Source organism: Lissotriton vulgaris, chromosome 9 (genome assembly GCF_964263255.1).
Source record: "Lissotriton vulgaris chromosome 9, aLisVul1.2, whole genome shotgun sequence".
Taxonomy (NCBI): domain Eukaryota; kingdom Metazoa; phylum Chordata; class Amphibia; order Caudata; family Salamandridae; genus Lissotriton; species Lissotriton vulgaris.
In genome coordinates, this window is record NC_141697.1 from 242307777 (window position 1) to 242329850 (window position 22074).

General features: G+C 46.3%; 1 protein-coding gene across 1 annotated transcript in view; it reads left to right on the forward strand.

Annotated features, from left to right (window-relative positions):
- Positions 1-22074, forward strand: part of KNL1 (kinetochore scaffold 1) — a 617593-nt gene that overhangs the window by 483355 nt on the left and 112164 nt on the right. Inside the window, exon 21 of the mRNA XM_086937420.1 lies at positions 9216-9316. Coding sequence (XP_086793546.1) covers positions 9216-9316 — 101 coding nt within the window. The remainder of the gene's footprint in view (positions 1-9215; positions 9317-22074) is intronic.

Sequence of the window (22074 nt, forward strand, 5' to 3'; positions counted from 1 at the left end):
CACACACCACTGTTACTCCCTCTTTGCTACAGCTCTCTCAACTGAGTGCCACACAGGCTCCATCAGCAGATGTGCCTCCCCAGGACAGGTTCCACCTGAATGAACAGTCTTGTGGGTCCCCAAAGCAAACTTTGAAGTCTTTCGGTGTCCATGATCTAGCATGTGCGAATAGCCATTTTGGAGACCAGAAAGCTCATATATATTCACATTTAACAAATTAAAGAAACAAAATAGTCACTAAACAAATATACCATGCACTTGTCATTCAGGAAAGAAAGAGGTTGAGGAAGTATTACACTGTGTTCACAGACTGATTATTTTTTCCTATGATATTATAAAAATCAACAAGACTTTAAAACTATACAACAGACACCAAGTAAACTCAGTTGTTTAACTTTATAGACAAACACACATAAAGCACTAAAGTCCAATTACATGCAATACCGCTTTTGTAACAAAATGAATAGCACAGAAAAAAAACTCCCATATTTAAATCCAACAACTCCTTCTGTTCTCTATCAGTTCCTTTGAGCCCATAAACTTAAGTTCCCCAGGCTCATTTAGAGAGTGTGCCATCTTCCCTATCCACAAACGTTTACAACTTTCTAATACACCTTTGTAAATGCTTCAGATCTATCACTGCCCAATCCTTTCCATTTACCAAACTAACACCCTTACTCATTATTCCTCTCTTCAAAATATGAATGACTAGAGTTCAATCTGCTTAACCGCTATGGACATTTACCTTGCTTTTGATACAATCCGATTTTCACACGCTTAAGGGAAATCCCTCTTATAACTTTGTCATCTCTGCTCTTCATATTCCTCTCTCATTCATTCTTAAACTATTCAACATTTTGGCTGTATTAAAAACACTTAACCATCCCACTATGCCAACTCCACTCACATTCATAGCATGCCAACTGGATTCCTTCGTATTCTATGTCACATTTTGCTCTCTGAATCACTATGCTCCTTGTATTCCAACTCGAGGCTTACCTGTGTCGCTTCACCTATTCCTGCTGCCCAAAGGTTTCAGTCGTTAGTCTTCTCCTATGCGCCGCCTCCCTCTGTGATGATACCCTCTTCCATCTATCTTCATGTGATAAACACATTTCTGCTTCCAGAAATTCACCTCTCACATTCAGACCCCAATCTGATTGCCTAAGAGCTATTCACACCTCGATGACAATCCACTGATTCAAGTTGAACTCTTTAACAAGCATTTACAATGCAATGGTCTCGGCATTATTAAAGGTAGAGCTATTGGCACTGCTCATGACTTTTTTTTTTTTTAAATCTTAAATAATTGGCATTGTCATTTACAATGCCAATAGGTTAATCGCTCGCAAATGCATGACCTATTGCATTTACACCCACACAGAGCCACCCACACAGAGCCACCCACACAGAGCCACCCATACAAAGCCACCCATACACACAGACAGGCACTTTCACGTTTTTACTGCTCACCATTGTTGGAGGCTTAGAACTAATTTTTTATCGTCAAAAATAGTTCTTAATCAATAAAATTAGTAACAGATCAAACATCTGACTAGTCATAACTAACAGAAGATGCTGCTTATACCTGGACATAATGTACAAAACATCTTGAAGCAAACCGGTTCTATTAACATCTACTCAGTCACCAAGGTAGCTTTTTAGAATCTCGTTAAAGAACTGTTAAATAAATGTTTCCTTTGCTGGATTTCACATCTTCCAAACCAATATCCTATTAAAAGACTGAAAAGGAAATGACCAAGCTTGAAAGAAAAATGTAACCGTTGTTCCTCAAGTTCAATGTGCAGAGCACCCTTAAAATTTGCAACAAAAAGAATTGTTGCTTTATGAATAAAAGTAACTAATGTAAACAACAAAGGCCATAAATTGGGTCCACAAAGCACAAATTGAGAGCCCAACAAAAAGGTCCTACTTCATCAGAATGGTGACCTGCTCGGGTCAGCAGACCATTTATTTTTTCTGCTGACCCGAGCAGGCCAACATTCTTGTGATGGCTGTGATTCCCAATAGGTCAAAAAATGCAACGTACCTTATTAATATGCATGAGATCAATCTATTTGCGACCCACTAGGATTTAATGAAACGCAAAAGTTTCATACATTAGAAATACTGATTTACTAATTGCAATTCAGAGTTGATCGCAATTAGGAAATCAGCATTCCTAATGTTAGTACATGTGGCACCAAGTTGCTTAACGCTAACACTGCATTTCACTTCTCCCCACAGTGGTTATGCTTGCGTGGTGGAAAATTGGTCCAATCTCCTACTCCAGACAGAGCGACAGTATGGGTAATTACAGATCATTTGAAACGGTGGGTGGCCAATAAAAAAAGACAAGCAGATCCTGGAGCCAAGTTGTGAAAAGTACTGCCTGAATTTTACTTTGAAGGATATCGAAAAATCTGCCCATCAGAAGAGAAATGAACGTTTGTGTCTGTGTTTCCTCTGAGCAGCTACTCTAATCAAACAAACAATACAGCACGGCAACGGTAAACACAATGCAGCGCTATTCAAGCCACAATGCCAACTTTAAATTTTATCTCAGTCCTGTTTTGTGACCATTCATATTGTAACGGACACTATTTAGCTGAATATGTAACACAGTAACAATTATACGAACGTGGGGGGCAATTAGAATCCAGCCTATGTCATGTGCTCTACTGTTTTACAGACTAGCGCCACGAGTCTGGGTTCTAAGAGCAATCCATCAGAAGGGCTGACATCTTTGTCTCACAAATAATATTTTTAAACAGCACTTAATGCTTCCGTGCATTGATTTCTAAGCACTCTAAATAACTGACAGGGTCTTCCTATTTTAGGATAAAATGAGAATTTCTTCAGTCTGTAAGGTACCTTCTCCTGTGAGTACTCTGCATCGTGCAGATTACGGGCTCCAGAAACAGATCAGTGGTTCCGGAGTCAGGTCAGATGTTCCAGAGACAGATCAGTGGTACGCCTACTGAAGAACTGCCTGAAGTGCACAGGACACTGCTTCTGAGCCCAGAGAGAACATTCAAGAGGGTCAGAGCCTTCAAGGCAATATGTGCGTTTCTGTCACCTATATATATATGTTGAGGTGGCCAACTCTCCCCCTTCCATGCCCACTGTCAATTAGGGTCCCAAACTAAAACTCAGAATCCCTATAAAGCTACGAATTATGGATGAAGACCACCCACAGCAAAATGTATGCAGTTTTAGAATTTAGTTTACAACCCTTTACATAACTTTAGACAGAAGTGGCTCTCCCAACTTTGGACTATCATTCATGAAACGACCTGAACAGACCCTTCACATAATCGCTCACTAGACGCCGCCTGCATTATTTCAGTGACAAATCTAATGTCCTTGCCCCTTCATGCATATACTGAGTATGTATTGTTCGAGTCTCTAAACACACCTGAGTCTAAGGAAAGGCCTCCTGACACAAATGAAACAGGGGCCAGCTGTTTATTGAAGTGCTGAAGCTTACAGGGACCGCTTTCCGAAGTCATTCATGCAACCAGTGCCAATGACCGTGCGCGCAGCGAACATGCTAAGCATCTTTTCGAAACCAACGGGAGGGTTACGTTTATGCAGTGACCGTGGTTTAGATAATCAGGGTCGAATTCACAAAAGGTGTGAACCCGAATGACTCAAAAACACTATTCTTTTTTGCAGGGCCCCGTGGCTCCAGGAAATGCGAGCAGCCTAGTTTGTAATATTCGTGTGGTGATTTACCCTCCCAGTAACACTTAACTAGTGAGGAAAGCCCTTGAAAACGTGCCATTGACGAATGGCTAATATTGCTGCTGAGGGTATGAGCGAATAGCTGACCCTGAAGTGGCAGACAAATATAGGAAAAAGTGCTTGGCGAAGTACATAGACGGATAATTGAGGGAATCGATGAACACACACACGCTTGAAGCAGGATGACAATTTATAGGGGGAATGTAAGAGATGTACAGATAAACGGGGGGTGCAGGAGGAGGAACAGGTGGGTCGAAGGGGAGATATCAATAAGGAGACATGTACACAAAAGCAGATACGAACGACTGGGTGAATTAATCACTATTCAAAAGAACGAATAAGTGAACTTGATGGCTTAATGCGACAACAAACTGCGTAATTAACAAGTGGACGGCTATATTACTAAGGTCACAGGTGATTAACTGGTTCAGTGAGTGAACTGACAGGGGACCAGACGAACACATGAGGTGAATGTATGGTAGAGTCGTGGATAAACAAAAGAACAAGCTGTGCAAGGAGTCGCAGGTCATGTTAATGAGAAGGTAACCTGTGTGTGCGAACGAATAGATAAATAAACGCCCCGTACCTCCCCACGCTGGTAGAGCTTGTCAAGGGCCGCCCTGGGTGCCAGGAAGTCCAGGTGCCGCAGATTCTTGGCGCTGCTCTCCTTGAACTACATGCCCGGCACTGGAGAGGCGCCACCAGGAAGTAATGCAAGGCTGCGCACCCGGAGAGTATCTGACACTCGGAGGCCTTGGTGAAGCGGGTTCCCGCCTACCGACTCCATAGTAGCAGACCCCCAGCGGGCCGAGAGCGGCGCCCTACAGGTGGGGATAACGGAAAGTGGGACCGGTAACCATAGACACGAGGGGCTAGAGCGGCTCAACCAACTGCAGCTCAGGATACCAGAGTGAATAGAGCCTAGAAGGGGCTAGAGCGTCTCAACCAACGACTACAGCCGCCTAGAACCTACAAAGTCGGCAGCTTGGGCAGTTATGCCGGTAGAGGCCCCAACCTCTACGATGCCTACAAAACAAGCAGGGATCAAGTTAAGAACACTTATACTTACCAGATCGAATTTACGCGGCTGCGCCCATGCCTGCCCTCGTGAACGCCCTCCTGACGTGACCAATCAGCGCGAGCCCTCTGCTTTTACTTTCTCAGCGCCTGCCGCCAACTCTCTGAAGCCAAGTGGACGGGCGAGATGCTCATTTAGGGCTTCCATTTGCATTCTGGCTAGGGTGACCAGAATTTTAAAGCCAAACAAGATGGCGGCCGGATACATTCTGACGGGAAGAGGATAGTAAAGCACTGGTACCGAAACCCACAACAAACGGTGATTGCATCTAACCAAGGTTCGCAGAGAAAAAGATAATGGCTGTGGTGAGCAATGCCCCGGTAGAGTGGCCCACGGATGCTGGAAACGGCCTGCGACAGCGGGCTCCGGGAGGGTGCCTAACTCTGATCCAGGATCTTACCCGAGCCCTACACCGGGACGAAGAGGAGTCGCAGGGTAGGCCCCGCCGTAGACCCAGTTGGGGCCCACAGACAGGGAGGAGCGGAGACGCCTGGCGGAGCCTGCCTGACAGTCCCATCCGAGTGGGAGGTGAGGAATTTCGGGGCTCCGGGAGCTGCGGGAGGGGGGGGGTGGGGGGGGGGGGGCGGGAACCGCACACGGACAACGGGAGGGGGGGGGCGGGAACCACACAGACAGCGGGAAGAGGGGGGGGGGCGGGAACGGCACACAGACAGCGGGAAGCATGAACGGGCACTCACCTGGACTTCTTCCGCTTGCACACATTTTCCGAAACATCGGGATCAGCTGCGGCTCGGGAGGCGGGGATCTGCTGTGGGAGGGGAGAGGGAGGTGGGGATCTGCTGTGGGAGGGGAGAGGGAGGCGGGGAGAGCGGGGATCAGCTGCGGCTCGGGAGGCGGGGATCTGCTGTGGGAGGGGAGGGAATGCTGCAAAGACAATGGGACACAAGGGTTGTTTTGCTTCTGTGGGAGGGGAAGGGGACACGGACAGCCGGCGGGAAACGTGCACAGGACAGCGAGGGGGGGGGAGGGGGGACGGCGGGAGGAGGGACACAGAGTAAGGCAGGACAGCAGCAAGCACGGCCCGGCCGGACCAGATTCGGGGGCGTTCCCGGCTTTTGGCTGACGTATCATGACGTAGCCAAAAGCCAAAGATTCTCGGGAACGCCCCCGAGTCTCCTCCGGCCATGACGGACGCCTCTCTGTTCCAATGGCTAGCCTCCATTTATGGAGCTAGCCAATGAAACAGAGGGAGGGACTAAGAGTACACACTAAGAAACATAAGATTTCTCTGGAGGCGGAGCCTAAAGGCTCCGTTCCCCAGCGAAACCTAAAAAATGGATCCTTCCTATATGTAGACCGTCAGGATGAGTGTTGGCCAATGTCAGTATTGGCCAATACTACGACTCCTACGCAGCAAAACCAGGGAATCTTTTCTATGCGCTGTTGCCAAATTTCTTCAATGGAGCTGGGCCATTAGGGCTAAAGCAATGAATTAGCGCGTGTTGGTTCTCTTTCTCATTTTTGACATCCCTATTTTGTATCTGTTATTTCAAGGTTTTAATTTTTTCTTCTTTTAATATGGTGGATGTAAATTTGTATTTCAAAGTGAGGTTTTTCCTACTAAATAAAACTATAAACATATTTTAATATTTTTTTTAAATGTGTGTGTCTAGTATAAATGTAACTGTTTGTGATGATATGTGCTTTGATGGTTTTTTTTTTTTTTACAGCGGAATAAGGTAATTTTGATGATGATCATGACTTACACATCCACCATGGGCTGGTCAGGTCACTTGGGAGAAGTGTAAAGCGTAAGACTTTAGTTTCTGTTATGGATCAGTGCCACCATATCAACCTTCTGGAGCTGTGCGTCATCTGTATAGTTTTCAAAGCCTTTCTGCTTTCTATCAATGGCAGGTCTGTCCACATCCTGACAGTCTTGTGGTACAGCAGTACATAAGGTTGAGTGGTGTCTCTTGCTCTATCTGGAGACTCTCAGGCTGTGAAGGGGGGTGGCTCCATTCCCAATCTTCTTAATGGTAATTTACGGGATGGGTTTCCTGAATGGCAGAGCAGTAGAATTCAGTACATGTTGCTCCCGGACGTTGCACAGGGCATCTTTGCTGAGTGGGGTGTGCACTTGATGGATGTATTTGTTACCACCAAGAATGTTCAGTGTCCGTTGTTTGTGGATTTGAGTTTCCCTCTCAAGTCTTTCTAAGAGCCTTGCCCCACTTTCGGTGGAATGTCGCCCACCTTTATGCATTCCCACCTCTTCTGTTGATTTTTCAGGTCTTGGGGAAAATTCAAAAGTGACAGAGCTCACCTCATCCTGTGAGCCCTGGGATAGGTTTGGCGAGTCTGATATGCTGAGCTGCTGAATCGGAGTATATGCCCATCACTTTGGAGGCATTCCTCAGGAAGACCTGCTCTTCCATCACCAGTGCAGTGTTTTGCACCCCTGTCTCTAGAATCTATACCTCTATTAATGAAGATTGAGCAGAATCAACTTAGAGGCTTTGATCTTCTGTCAGAAATGGTGGAAGTTATTCTGACTGCTCACCACCTGTCGACCAAGTCCAACTATTCTGGCTGTTGGTCAAAATTAGTTGCCTGGTTCAAAGAGCAGTATAGTTCAACCCATTGCAGGCAAATTTGTCAGATGTTCTTCTGTTTGTTTAATCTCTGGCTCTGATGTTTTGCGAGTGCTGTGGGCACTATGAAAGGTTACTTTGTCTTCCTTTATTTCTCTGACTAGCTCTTTTTATTTAAGTCAGCCAATGTGATGCCTTTCTTATAGATGCTCTTATAAGTTCCCTCTGTTTTCTTTTATTATGACACAGGGGCATTACTTTGATTCTTACCTTTTTCATGTGTACTCCTTGAACCGATTCACAGTTGCACCATGAGACTTTCAACACTCAAATCAATCTTTCTTCTTGCCATTACCCAAGTGCAGCAGGTCAGTGAGTTGCCGGCGTTTTCTTTCAAGTCTCAATATACCACCTTTTTTCCAGACAAGTTAATACTTTTTACTTGCTCCACCCAAACCTGGTGTCATCCTTTCACGTGAGGCAGGCCTGCTGCCTGTGTTCTCGTCTCTGCCAATCCCTCTAAGGAGAATGAGGAGACACTTCATCAAGTAGATCCTAAGTGAGCCCTCTGTTTCCGTACTGATGGGACTAAACTGCATCAGGTGGATGGTCAACTATCTTTTTATTTGCTGGTGCAAAAGAAGGGAAGGCTGTCTAGAAACAGGTCTTGTCAAGGTGGATTGCCCTTGATTCAATCTGTTCTATGCTTTGGTTCATTCTACTAGGGCAAAGGCCTGACTAGACACAGTCCTGTGTTAGTCATCTGCAAACTACTTCATGGACATCCGTCCATACCCTATGCATTGCTGCATCAACTCAGATCCCACTCTGCCCTGCAACACTTCCTGGTGTAAAGTCCACTCTTCAGATCCACCATCTTTGTGAGAGTACTACTTTGGCTTTCAAAGATGAGGAGTCTTTGATAAGAAGTATCTATCTGTTGTTCACCTTTGGTAATGCTTTTTCCAATGGATATTCTTTCTAACCTCCTCACACCAGCCCCCTTCTCCATTCGAAGTGTTGGATTTTTGATAGGTAATAGGTTTCCAAGCTAGTGTTCACGCACTGTCTATTCCTCAATTGTCTGCTGCTCCGCGTTGATGTGCATGCAAATTGTCTGTGATAAGCTGCTGCCAGCCCGCAGGGGTGGCACCTACATTAGTGTCTGTGTTGTCAATTCCAGAGACAAGACAGTTGTGATGGATGCCTTTGACTTCCAATTGATACTGGGTTCTACTGTCGAGCTTTCCAGATCCTGTCTGGTGCCTGAGGAGATTTAAAAGACGAGATATCTGCAGTTAAAGAACCCACCAGCAAAAACTTTACCGAAAGTCTGTGACTAGTCCCTACTGGTTTTCCTTCCAGAAGTGTGGTTAAGACTTTCATTGGAGTGGGACTCCCTATTTAAGTATTACAGATATTTTTCTGAAGGTGAAGATAATAATTCTCATGGGCACTAATGATACGTTGGCCGATGGTGATCAGTGAAACTGACAGGTAACAGTGTACTGTGAGGTATTTCTAACACTTAAGCTTAATTACAAATTCAAGGGTGCTTGATTGTTGCCTTAAAGCATTTTGTAAGTGAGCAATTTGCTTGGGTGGAGCTGTACATCAGAAATCAGTAATGTGATTAACCGCTCCTTCGTATCAAAATGTAGCGTTCTGGTGTGTGTGCCCTATATTGCAAAATTAGACTTTGACATTCTTTTTAAGTTGATGTTTCTAACATTCTTTATTGTGAAGACTACTCGCTCTTAACAGTTTTCATTTGATGTGCAGCTGAAAATGTCCATCTACTTAATTTGCATTTCTATTCTTTATGCTTGTTTTAGTTTCTCTGAGTGGGAGATTGGTGATTGGGATGACCAAGGTGCAGTTTTTACCTTTCTTCATCGATCGATAGAGCTCTCAGTCACATTTGGACAACCTTTAAGTGAGTACCCTAAACGTATATCTTCTAAAGTTTTTCATAACTAGTTTGCAATGAGTGATCAGTTTCATGATTTTTATCTTTTAAGTGAAAGATTTTAAACACTTTAAAATAAATGAGAGAACTGTTGACCAAAACCAGAGCTTATGGAGTCTCCGAAAACTTGTATTTTATTTTTTAAAGTCATCATGATCATTTTTATGTTTGTGCTAGATTAAATCATTATGGGTTGCAATTGAAAAGTAGTAAGATATGCACACAATGCACTTTAAAAGGCATGTTATGGTTTTCTTGATATGCCAAGTAACTCAATTTATGATTCTTAAATTGTTTTATTTTTAGATTTTATGTTTGTTATTGCATATTACAATTTTATCTGGTAAATGTTTATATACATTAAATGTGTCCTATCATGATGTCACATCATGTAGGAATTATTTTGCATTTGTCAAAATCACCAAATGTGTCTTCTCTGGAAATATCGCCAGTGTATTGTAGTGTTGCTGGCCTCTGAGTAAAATCTCCCCCTTTTCTCTTTGCCTACATTTAGAGACTTTATTTGTGTATCTGATGCCTCTTTCAGAGGATTCACTGCAAAGTCTGCAAAGACCTAACAGCATATGGTTATATATTTCAATTTCTAAATATAGTAGACCAGACATATCGTCAAGCAATTCTCAAGTATAAATAGAAAATGTATGAGAGGTCATATTAAACACCTTTGGCCAGAGAACATATGTGGTCAGGAACGCAGTGAAATATCTTTGATGCAGTATGTTTGTGAATTTTCTTTTGATTATCAAACCAATGTTGTTCCATGGGCTTAGATTCAAAGCTTCAAAGGAAGTGTTATTCCCTGTGCATATTAGACAGTGGGGTGAAAAAACATGCTTGTGCTCAGGTGACTTAAATGTGCACTGTCTTTCACTCTATCCTTCAATCATTATTTGAACGGGCTCACACAGAAACATTGTTTCGAAATATATTTCTTCTTTATAAATTGATGAATAACTATTAGCTTTTGCATTTCAGGGTGCCACTGTACAAAGCCTTTTTTCATGATGTATACACCATGTGGATAGACTTTGTGCTTCACGTAGGAAGCCAATTCAGAGAAATAAGGACTGTGGTAATTGGTTTGAACTATTTTACTCCTCAGCCAAATCTCACTGTGGCTTGCAGGGCTGCCTTCAACAGAGCCAGATCCAATTTTGATATACTTGTGAATAAGGTTAAGCGGAGACCATCCCACTGATTTAAAGTCTTATTCTGATATGAAGGATTTAACTCCTGGAAGCAGTTTGAATTGATACAGAGCATTCTTTGCTATGACATTTGTATGTGTTTAGGTTCAGATTTTTATCCAGTGCAAAGTCCCACTGAGTCTATGAAGTCAAGCAAGTAAAATCTGCCAGTCAGTACATTGAGTCCCATATTGCTCATATGATTATCGAGCTCTGGGATGGGGGAGAGCAGTAGTAATTTAGTTTTAAGTGGATTTAATTTCAGGTGGTATAAAGCATGGTGGAATGTCTTCTAAAGTATGCCTGAGAGAACATGCCCTCAAAGGAGAAGACTTTGTGTGGTCTGCATAGAGTTTGAGGGTTTCAGTAACGTCATCCGGGGTTTCCAGTACAGAGTAAAAATAGCTGGAGATAGAACTGAGCCCTGTGGCTCAATTTTATTTAGCATTGGGTTTCCAAATGTGATGATAGCCAGTTCAGTGCCCTCATTGATTCTTGTTCATTTCTTGACTGTGTGAAGTACGGCGTGATGATTAACCATATCAAATGATACTGATGGGGGTAAGGAAGGTGAATAAACAGTGACCGTTGGTAAACAAAGGGGAAACCTCTATGATGACCTATATTTCTTTATACTTGAGCAATAAAGTTACTTCAAAATTACATACATGATGCTGCAAGAAACAGGAATACATTCACTTAAACTTGATTTTGATATTTTATTTCTTTCAGTTATTTTCTATCATTTTCAAGACAATTGAGTTTTTTCTAATTTGTTTGTGATTATTTGATCAAAAATTACAATACAGTGACATGGAAACATATGTACTAATCGATTAAAATACAAGAATAAATCATGCCAAAACAAAAACCGTACGCACCAGAGACCCTCACGCATAAACCAATTCAAACTTTGGAGAAACAAATGAAAGGATCAAAAAAGACCAACAATGCATATACAAAAAAAGAATGATCTAAAAATAATTGGTCTAAACGACATCTCGAGGAGTCCACTATAGGACATTTTTTCTTGTTTTTCATTTTCTTTCACTGTTGTGTATTTTGTCAGGTATGTTAGCACCACTAGGATGAAAGTTTGAGTACGTATGAATGTTGGTATGAGTGAAAATAACTGTATATACAAAGTGTAGGGGTTTTTGTTTTGGCATGATTTATTCTTGTATTTTAATTGATTAGTACATGTTTCCATGTCACTGTATTGTAATTTTTGATAAAATAATCACAAAAAATGAGAAAAAAAACTCAATTGTCTTGAGAATGATAGAAAATAACTGAAAGAAATAAAATATCAAAATCAAGTTTAAGTGAATGTATTCCTGTTTCTTGCAGCATCATGTATGTAATTTTGAAGTAACTTTATTGCTCAAGTATAAAGAAATATAGGTCATCATAGAGGTTTCCCCTTTGTTTACTGCTGGTTTGCCACTCCCTCCTCTAGACCTACATAATTTTAGGGAGTACCCTTTTTTTCCCAGCCTAAACAGTGACCGTTGAACAGTATTCATAGCGTGTAACCTATAATTATCAGAAGAACAGAGTGACCCACCTAAATCCAAAAGATTAGTCTTCAATGAATTGTGAAAAGTATAGACGCTATACAACACTCTAGGATTTACTCTAACTAAGGAAAATTTAATATAGGATGAAAAGAGAACTTTTCTGGAATGGGTTGCTTTTACATTGTGTTTTGCAACTGAAGTGTTTTGACAACTGATAAATCTGATAGAGACTTCTAGCAGCATATTCCGTACCTTAGAATTTCACAGGCATCGGACTGGATCCGTAAAATTGTTTGAGTAGTACCCCTGTATGCAGGTAGGTGGCGTCGTTTGGCTCCGCATGAGTCTGCTTGTGCCGGAGGTGTCGTCCGGGACACCTATATACTTTGTCGACTCTTCTGATAATTCTTCCTCCTGGTGTGCTAGGGATGTCCTCCAGAAAAGCCGGCCTCGAGCCCTGCGGAGCCAGTCATCGACTGATGTCAGTGACGAATCTGCATCTTTTATGCCTGTGGTGTCTCGAGCATCCTAAAGTCATGCTGCAACTGGCGCACCATAAATCTAAGGGGCTTGCGGGAGTGCTACCTTAAGCTCATGGCGGCTTGGTGTGCAGCGCTGTGACACTCGCCGTCCCAATTGAGGGGAAGGTCCTGGGACTGGTCGTTGAGACCGAGATCCTCGTCCCACTCCAAATCCTCTGGACATTCAGTTAAGTCTAGAAACAAGAAGTCATCGAAGTGGTCTTCAACTTCTCCTTGCTAGTCAGCTGATGAGACGAGGGAGGGTCGACATACAAGGCCAGGCTCCATGCAAGATTCTGCCTCAGAGTGATCCCGGACCAACTAGATAGAGTTTTATGAGTCAATGCGCCTCATATTTGGGTGGCCTGACTCCTCCAGTAGACCTCCGGGCCCTGTGGGGTAAGACGGGGCCCCATCTGGTTTCACGCTGGTGGACCTGGTTCCAATCAGGCCTTAAGGATTCGGGACGGCACATGTCATACCATTGTGACCTTCTCCAGCTTAGGCCCTGATACTGGCACTTACTGGTGAAGCCATACCCATTCTGCTTCTTGACTTTGATACAGAGCTGGAGGGGCTTTGCCCGATTCCGTATCCGGCACCAACAGGAGCCTTCACTCTTAGATCGAAGCCTGCGCTCTATTCCCTTCGGTTAGGACTCTGGGAGGAGTAGGAGCGGTCACTGAAACCTGAGGAATACCAGCCATATGTAGAAAGCCCTAACCGGGACTGGTGTGAGGAAGTGGATGGAGCCAGCGGACTGGAAGCTTCTCCAAATATTGGTATACTTTTTTCCCCTACTGTGGCTAGGGAGGAGGGAGCTTTATATGAAATGGTGGTTCAGAGGGCTGCTGAGGTCCTTGACCTTCAGTTGCCCTCTGTGGCAGTCAAGAGTAACGTCTTGACAAAGGTGCTGCAACCGTGAGTTCTCCCCTCAGGCCCCTACTCCTGTTCACTGATTATCCCACAGATGTTCTTTTGGGGACTTTGTTCAAGCCCAACACAGGAACTCCTGTGAATAGGACGTTTGCCCACTGCCGCGCCTTAGGGAACCCAAACTTCCTCAACCTCCAGCTTGTACTCCGGAAAGCTTGGTGGTCCAAGCCTCGACCTCTCATTTAAATCCTGGGGCATTCCCTACCTCTCCCACAGAGAGGGTATCCAGTTGTCTGGAATCTTTGAGGAAGATTGTTTTCTTCCACAAGCCTGGCATTGCCATCTGTTAAGAATGCATGTGTTTTGGGTCGTTATTCCCACGCTCAGTGGAACATGGTTGTGCAGGTACTGCCATACCTCCTGGAGGAGGCCCATGCGTCATCTCAGGCTGTTACTGATGGGAGAGATGCAGCAAAGTTGACTCTGTTGTAAACTGGGCAGAACGTTTTAGTTGACGGAGGCATTGAGGCACCACGCCTGGTTGAGGATTACTGGCTTTTTGGGGATGTCCTATCATCTTATAAAAATGGCTTTGATGGCTCCGTCATTTTGGAAACCATGTGGATTCTTTGCTGGAGCGCTTCAAGGACAGTCTGACTACAGCCAGGTCCTTGGGCCTTTCTATGGCCCCACGTCACCCTCAATCTGACATCCGCTCCATTTGTGGCTATGGAAGGGGATTCCATCCACGCCAATTCCCTCCTAGCCACGAGCATGCTCCCCAGCCTCTGCATGGCCGAGGGTGCAGTGCTCACAAACCTCGTAGGTCAGGCAGCCAGTGGTCTGGTCAGTCTACTACCTACCGGCTGCTGCAGCCTCCAAATCCTCCTAATCTGCCCCATTACCAGTATAGGCATCCAGTTGGTGGCAGGATGTGCCATCACCTACCACACTGGCAGTCTTTAACATCAGACAGGTGGTTTTTTCAAATCGTCCGAAGGGGCTACTCCCTCCCCTTCATGACAAAACCCTCCTCCGTGCCACCATCTTAAGAGTGGTTGACTGAGGATCATTTATCCCTTCCCCACAGGGAAGTGAAAGCTCTCTTGGCCAAGGGAGTCATAGCAAGGGTGATGGTGCCGGAAGTGGGCTGTGAGTGCTATTCCTGGTAATTTCTGGTCCCCAAAAAGAATTGAGGACTTCGTCCTGTTCTAGACATGCAGGCCCTCAACAACTTCCTCAAAAAGGAGAAATTCAAAATGCTCCCATTAGCCTAGGTCCTTCTGCCCAGACCCAGGAGCCTGGAGGGTAGAGTTGGACTTGCAGGATGCCTATTTCCACATTCCCATCCTGCCTGCCCACCTGCGTTACCTGTGGTTCACAGTGGGCTATGAGCACTTTCAATTTATGTTCACCCTTTCAATTTATGTTCACCCTTTCAATTTATGTTCACCCTTTCGGCCTTCCCAGCTCCCCTTGAGTGTTCACCAAGGAGATGGCAGTGGTTGCAACTCCTCTGCGGAGATCATGGCTGCCAATTTTTCCCTATCTCTATGACTGGCTGTTAAAGGCGGGCTTGCCATAAGACGTCGTCTCCCACCTCTACACTACAGAGAACCTCCTGCAATCACTGGGGTTCACTATCAACATGCCGAAGCCACACCTGACTCCCTCCAAGGCACTTCCTTTCATTGAAGCTACTCTATACACAGTGCAGTTTAGGGCTTATTCTCCAGAGTACCTTTCAGTCTCTATCCTGGATTTCGGGGAGGCTGACCCTGAGGCTGTTAGGACTCATGGCCTCCTTCATCCTGCTGGTAATTCCTGCCTAATGGCATATGCAGGTTCTGCAGTGGGACCTGACGTTTCAATGGGCGTAGCATTTGGGGAATCTTTCGGACATGGTCCAGATCTCAGAAGGAAGTGTGAAATATCTGCAATGGTGTCTAACGAACCACGATTGGGTCAGAGGCAGACCCCTCTCCCTTTCCTAACCAGATTTCATAGTAGTGACAGATGCGTCACTCCTGGTATGGGGTGGCCATCTGAGAGAGGTGGAGATTAGAGGACTCTAGTCTCTAGCGAAATCCAGACTCCACTTCAACCTGCTGGAGCTCCATGCGATCCTACTGGCATTTAAAGCCTTTCTAACCTCCTTCAAGGGAAGGCTAGAGCAGAACACCACCGCCACCATGTGGTACTGCAACAAGTGAGGTGGGGTCGTGGACCCTTTGTCAATAGGCCCCACGTCTTTGGACATGGCTGAAACAGCAGTCATATCCCTGATAGCTCACCACCTGTCAGGCTCTGATCACCAGGGCGGACAAACTTAGTCGAAGATGCCTAGTGGATCACGAGTGGCATCTCCACCGACAGGTGGTGCAAGTTCTCTTACAGCACTGGTTGCCCCTGCCGAGAACGCACACTATCAGCAGTTTTGCTTGCTGGAGTTTCCAAGGAGACTTTCTCTCAACTGGAGCTCAGTCTTCCTGTACGCATTTCCGCCCATACTACTCCTGCCCAGAGTTCTGAAACAGATCAGGAATGATCGGAGCCATGTTATCATTGTGGGTGCAGACTTGGCTCACAGAGTTTGGTATCCTGACCTGTTGAGCATGACAGTCGTTCTTCTTCTGTCACAGCAACAGGGGAAGGTGTTAAACTCAAACCTGTCAATCCTCTGCCTTCATGGGTGGACATTGAGTGGCGACAGCTTTCAACCTTCCGCCCAAACTCTGTGATGTTATCTTGGCAGCTTGGCATCCTTCCATCAAAACAGTGCCGTCTGTTGGAATACATTTGTGGCATGTTGAGCTGAGAAACAGGTTGATTCCTTATTTACTCCCCTTGCCCAGGTTCTTTTGTTTATCTTAACCCTGGCCCAACAGGTCTCTGCATTGGCCACTTCTAGGGCTTATTTTTCTGTCATCTCTGCCTTTCTGACGCTGCCAGATAAGCGTTCTCCCCTCAAGCCTCCTATTGTAAATAGGTTCCTTAAAGGTCTGCAGCAAGTTTCCCTCGGCTCTTTTTTTATGCCTCAATAGGATAGTAACTTGGTTCTTACTTTCATAATGTGCACTTCCTTTGAGTCGCTTCATTCTTGTCCTCTAAGGCTCCTCACCATAAAAACTGCCTTTCTGGTGGCACTTACATCTGCCCAGAGGGTCAGAGAGCTACAGGTGGTGTTCTCTCAGCCTCCTTACATTTTATTTTCCCAGATAAACTGGTCCTTCGGGTCCCAGCATTCTTCTTGCCAAAGGTAGTCACCCCGTTCCACATAGGCCAGTCCATCACTTTACCTACCTTTCACGTTCCACCCCATTCCTCTTAAGAAGAGAGGATACTCTACCTGCTGGACCCAAAAAGTGTGTTGACATTCTGCCTTGACAGCACAAAGCTGTTCCAGGTGGAAGATTGTGGTGGGTAAGTCCCACAGGTACTGGTGTAGATAAGTAGACACCGTAGACCAATTCAGGTACCTGTAGTTGATGTTTATTAGTAGAAGTCATAGTCAAGAAGCTGGATACAAGTACATACATATAACATGAGAATACTACAAAGATCAACTCTTCGTGGGGTATGTCGGGTTCAAGAAAGAGAAGGCTGTGCAGAAATGGATCATCTCCAGGTGGATTGTGCTCTACATTAAAATCTGTTATGCGTTGGCAAAGAAGAAACCCCCAGAGGATTAGAATGCTCATCCCACTAGATCAAAGGCTGTGACCTCTGCGTTGGCACTCAGAGTCCCGGTCCTGGATATCTGCCATGAAGCAACGTGAGCATCTCTGCATACATTCACTAAGCACTACCTCTTGGGGTGTCCGGTATGTCGGGACGTGTACTTTGTCCATGCGGTCCTGCAGGACTTTTTTGTGTGATACTTTGTGCAGACCCTCCTCCGTGGTATTGTTTGAGTATCTATTCTAAGGTAAAGAATCTGCGGCTATAAGTCTCTATCAGATGAAGCTGAGTAAAGTTTTTACCAGGTAGGGCGTTATTGAAGTTAAGTAACTTGTTATGTTCGAGGCATGTGGGCTGCTGAATTCTTATCTGTGCATAGATCGCCGCCTAGTGTTGGGTCAGGATGATCGCACATTGTTGTCCTGGAAGAGTCTTCGAAGTATCACGAGATTGGTGGCTCCTCCCCTGGACTACAGTGTGCATGGGCATCGACTCCATCCTCAGATTGTTTTTTTCCGCCATTGGGTTACGGATGTATATTGGTTCACTCTAGTCCGAATCGATATGAAACTTTCTTAAGGCCAAAAGGCCTTTAGTTTTTTCGTCGGTATAGTCTTGCGTTCGGTGCCCGATTCTTCCAGCTCGGTTCAGAGCCGGATACCAGAGAGCCGCACGCCAGGAGGCCCAGCAGACTGCACCGGCGCCTGTGAACATATTCGATGCCGGGGATGATGAGGGAGCTGACTTGGAAGTTAGTGAGAACCTGTCGAACCCCGCGTCGGAGGTAGACTACAACTACGACGCGGACGTTGAAATGCTCGAAGCGGAAGTAGTCGTCGACGAGATAGGAGACGACGATGGGGCTTTTAGGTCCATGGAAGATAGCTCGAGCGAAGAGCTAACTCAAACTGACATGGGGGCCGAAACGCTTCAAAAGGCTCAGGTCGAGGGATCGCCACTAGGCCTTACCCAAGATCTTCCAGTGGGTTCTACGGACCCGCCTTCGGGCTCGGCTACGGACATTGCTATTGAGCCGCACCCTGCGAAATCGAAACCGAAAGTGAAGACACCGGTCTCGACGCAAGTTAAAGCACTGGTGCCCCCCTCGAAACCAAAAGTGCGTATTGCTTTGGTCGGCTCAAAGCCCTCGGACCTGTCGGCACCGATGGAGCAAAAGGGCGTTATCGACCCGAAGAAACAGCTCAAGGGCGTTGAGACGAAGTCTGGCACGCTGAAGACAAAGGTCAAGGCAGTCGAGCCGAGCAAATCGGCGCCGAAGACTGTCGACACCGACAAAGGGCTCGGTGATCCGAAGGTTCTCGAGACTCCGCGTCGACCAGGCCAAGAGCGGCCCAACCCACGAGTCCACGTCTAGTGGTGCCTCGAAGGATTCCGTCGACTCGACGCAGCCGTCCGCCGCTTTCTCCAAGCAAGTGGCGGACTCCCTGAAGCGCATCAAGGACAAGGCCTCAAGTGTCGGGCCAAAAGATCCTCCACCTTCGAAGCCTGTCGATAAACCTCAGAAAGCGTCGACCCCCATTCACTTCACGTTGCCGCCGAACGCGGCGCCTAAGGCTCTCACCCCTAGGATGGTCACCAACGTGCCCGAGAAGGTGTCCTCGGTGCCGAAGTCGACGACGGTGGTCCCGGCCTTAAAGCATCAACAATCTTCGTTGGAAGAACAGCAAGAACATTTTATCGATGCCGAAACAGGCAGACTTTCCCTTCATAAGCGGAAAATTGCCCCGGAACAGCCAATAGAGTCCTATAAAATTCCACTGAAGAAAAAGGATTCCACTTCGACTCCTGTTCTTATGGAACCAATTTCTCCACATGGCCATGATGTCTCCCCCACCTATTCAGATGTGGACTCTGGGGAAGGTGATGATGATGAGTACAGCGATTCTGTCTACACTGAGCCAGATGATACCAATGAACCCTGGGCAGCTGGTGCTGACCCAGGTGATCCTCACTCTACCCCAGACACTCAAATGTATGCTGTGAAAACATCGCCTACAGAGGATTCAGCAGCGTTTAATGCCCTCATTGAAAGAGCAGCTAAAAATCACGACGTCCAGCTCCATGCTGACCCCATTGAAGTGGACTTTCTTTTTGACACATTTTCCGTCTCAGAGAGGACTGTCAAGACTCTGCCTATGTTGAAGGGTGTCTTGAAGCATGCTGGGGAGATCTTTAAAGAGCCTACAAGAGCCAGGGTGATAAACCCTAGAATTGAGAAGAAGTATAAACCGGCACCTAGGGAGCCTACTTACATCAAGGGACAGTTGCCTCTGGACTCTCTTGTTGTTTCTAATGCCCGGAAGAGGGCTAATTCACAAACGGGTGATGCTCCTCCCCCAGATAAGGAATCTAAGGTGTTCGAGGCATCGGGGGAAAAGGGTGGAAGCTCAAGCGGCCAATATCTGGTGCATTTCAAATACACAAGCACTTCTAGCAAGGTATGACAGGGCACACTATGACACACTGGAGACCCTGTTGCAGCACCTGCCAGACGAATACAAAGGGGCAGCTGAGATGCTCATCCAATAGGGGAAGCTGATATCCAATGCTTCTATTAAATGTGCACTGGACGCGGCTGACACCGCGGCCAGAGCTATCAACACTAGTGTCATGCTGAGACAACATGCCTGGCTCAGAATCTCAGGATTTAAGCCGGAGATACAGACCACCATTCTTAATCAGACAGTTAACCCTGATCATCTATTTGGCCCAGAGGTGGACACCACCTTGGAGAAGATCAAAAAGGACACTGAAACTGCTAAGTCCATGGGGGCTCTGCAGTCTCAGCAGTTCAGGGGTGGTTCTTTTCGTCGCTCAAGCACTAGAGGTGTTTCCTGAGGCCAGCTCTCCCAAACCACACAGTACTATAAAGGCAACACATAGACCACATACACCAAACAAAGTCGAGGTGGATATCGTGGAAACCGCGATAAAGGCAGAGGTCGTGGAAACAACAACTCCAGATCCTCCGCCACTAACAAACAGTGACGCCTTGTCACTGCCCCCCGACTACACAACACCAGTCGGGGGAGACTTCAACGGTTCCTGCCAGTCTGGAAGTCCATCACCACAGACACGTGGGTCACACAGCTTATACAGTACGGTTATTGTCTGGAGTTGACATCCACTCCACCCAAAATACCCCCAAGACACCGTCCTATGTCCGCCGAGCACTTGCACTTATTGCAGCAGGAGGTCCTCGTCATGCTGCAAAAAGGGGCAATCAAGCTCGTGCCTGTGCAAGAAAGAGGCACAGGGGTTTACTCCCTGTACTTCTTAATACCAAAGAAGGACGGGTCCCTCAGACCCATACTGGACCTCAGACCCCTCAATCAGTACATCCTGTCGGAGCACTTTCACATGCTGACCCTGCATCAAGTCCTACCGTTGCTCAGTCAAGGGGATTTTCTCGCAACCTTAGATCTGAAGGATGCATATTTTCATATTCCGCTACACCCGTCACACAAAAAATACCTACGGTTCACCATCCACAACCAACATTACCAGTTCAAGGTTCTGCCCTTTGGGGTCACCACGGCACCCAGGGTGTTTACAAAGTGCCTAGCGACGGTGGCAGCACACCTAAGGAGACAAAACATTCACGTCTACCCTTATCTGGACGACTGGCTCATCCAGGCAAAGTTGGCCCAGCAGTGTGCCGCCCACATGTCCCACACCATTCACCTTCTTCACGATCTGGGATTCTCACTGAATTACCCAAAGTCCCACCTGCAACCCGCCCACATCCGGCAGTATCTGGGTGCGACAATAAACACTCTGTCAGCCACAGCACAGCCGAATTCAGTGAGGGTCAGCAGCATTCAATCGCTGATACAAAAATTCAGACCTCAACACTAGCTTCCAGCACGAGTGTTCATGCAGTTGATAGGCATGATGGCCTCCTGCATCTCCATAGTCCCGCACGCGAGACTACATATGCGTCCGCTTCAGGAGTGCTTAGCACGTCAGTGGACTCAGGCTCACGGACAGTTGAAAGACCTAGTGTTGGTGAGCGGTCGGGCATACAACTCTCTGCATTGGTGGAATCCACAAAACCTTTGCAAGGGACGACCGTTCCAGGAGCCTGTGCCACAGGTCATCCTGACGACGGACGCTTCTCTCCAGGGCTGGGGAGCTCATGTACTCCACTACAATGTGCAGGGACTATGGACACCACAGCAAAGGAAGATGCACATCAATGTTCTAGAACTGATGGCTATCTTCATGGCAATGAAAGCCTTCAAAGTACATCTGTGCAACAAGGTCGTGTTGATCCGGACGGACAACATGACGGCAATGTACTACATTCAGAAATAGGGAGGAACACACTCTTCACAGTTGTCTCATCTGGCTCAGAGCATGTGGAAGTGGGCCATTCAGAGAAACACCTTCCTCATGGCAGAACACCTCCCAGGCAAGGACAATCAGATGGCGGACCTGCTCAGCAGGTACAGCCACCAAATGCACGAGTGGGCGATACATCCATCAGTACTCCACCCGTATTTCCAAAGGTGGGGTCATCCAGAGATAGACCTGTTCGCCACAAAGGAGAACGCAAAATGCCGAAGCTTTGCCGCCAGGTTTCCACACCCACAGTCACAGGGCAATGCGATATGGATGAACAGGTCAGGCAAATTTGCGTACGTTTTTCCCCCAGCACCTCTAATACCGCTGGTGGCACGCAAGCTGAAGCAGCACTCGATGACTCTCATCCTGGTTGCTCCAACGTGGGCTCGCCAACCATGGTACACCATGTTTCTGAAACTGTCCGTTGTGCCGCATGAACGGCTGCGCCTCACACCCAGGCTTTTGACGCAGAGCCATGGCGACATTCAGCATCCAGATCCGCAACAGCTCGATCTGGCTCCTGAGGTCTTAGAGTTTGGCTACCTCAACTT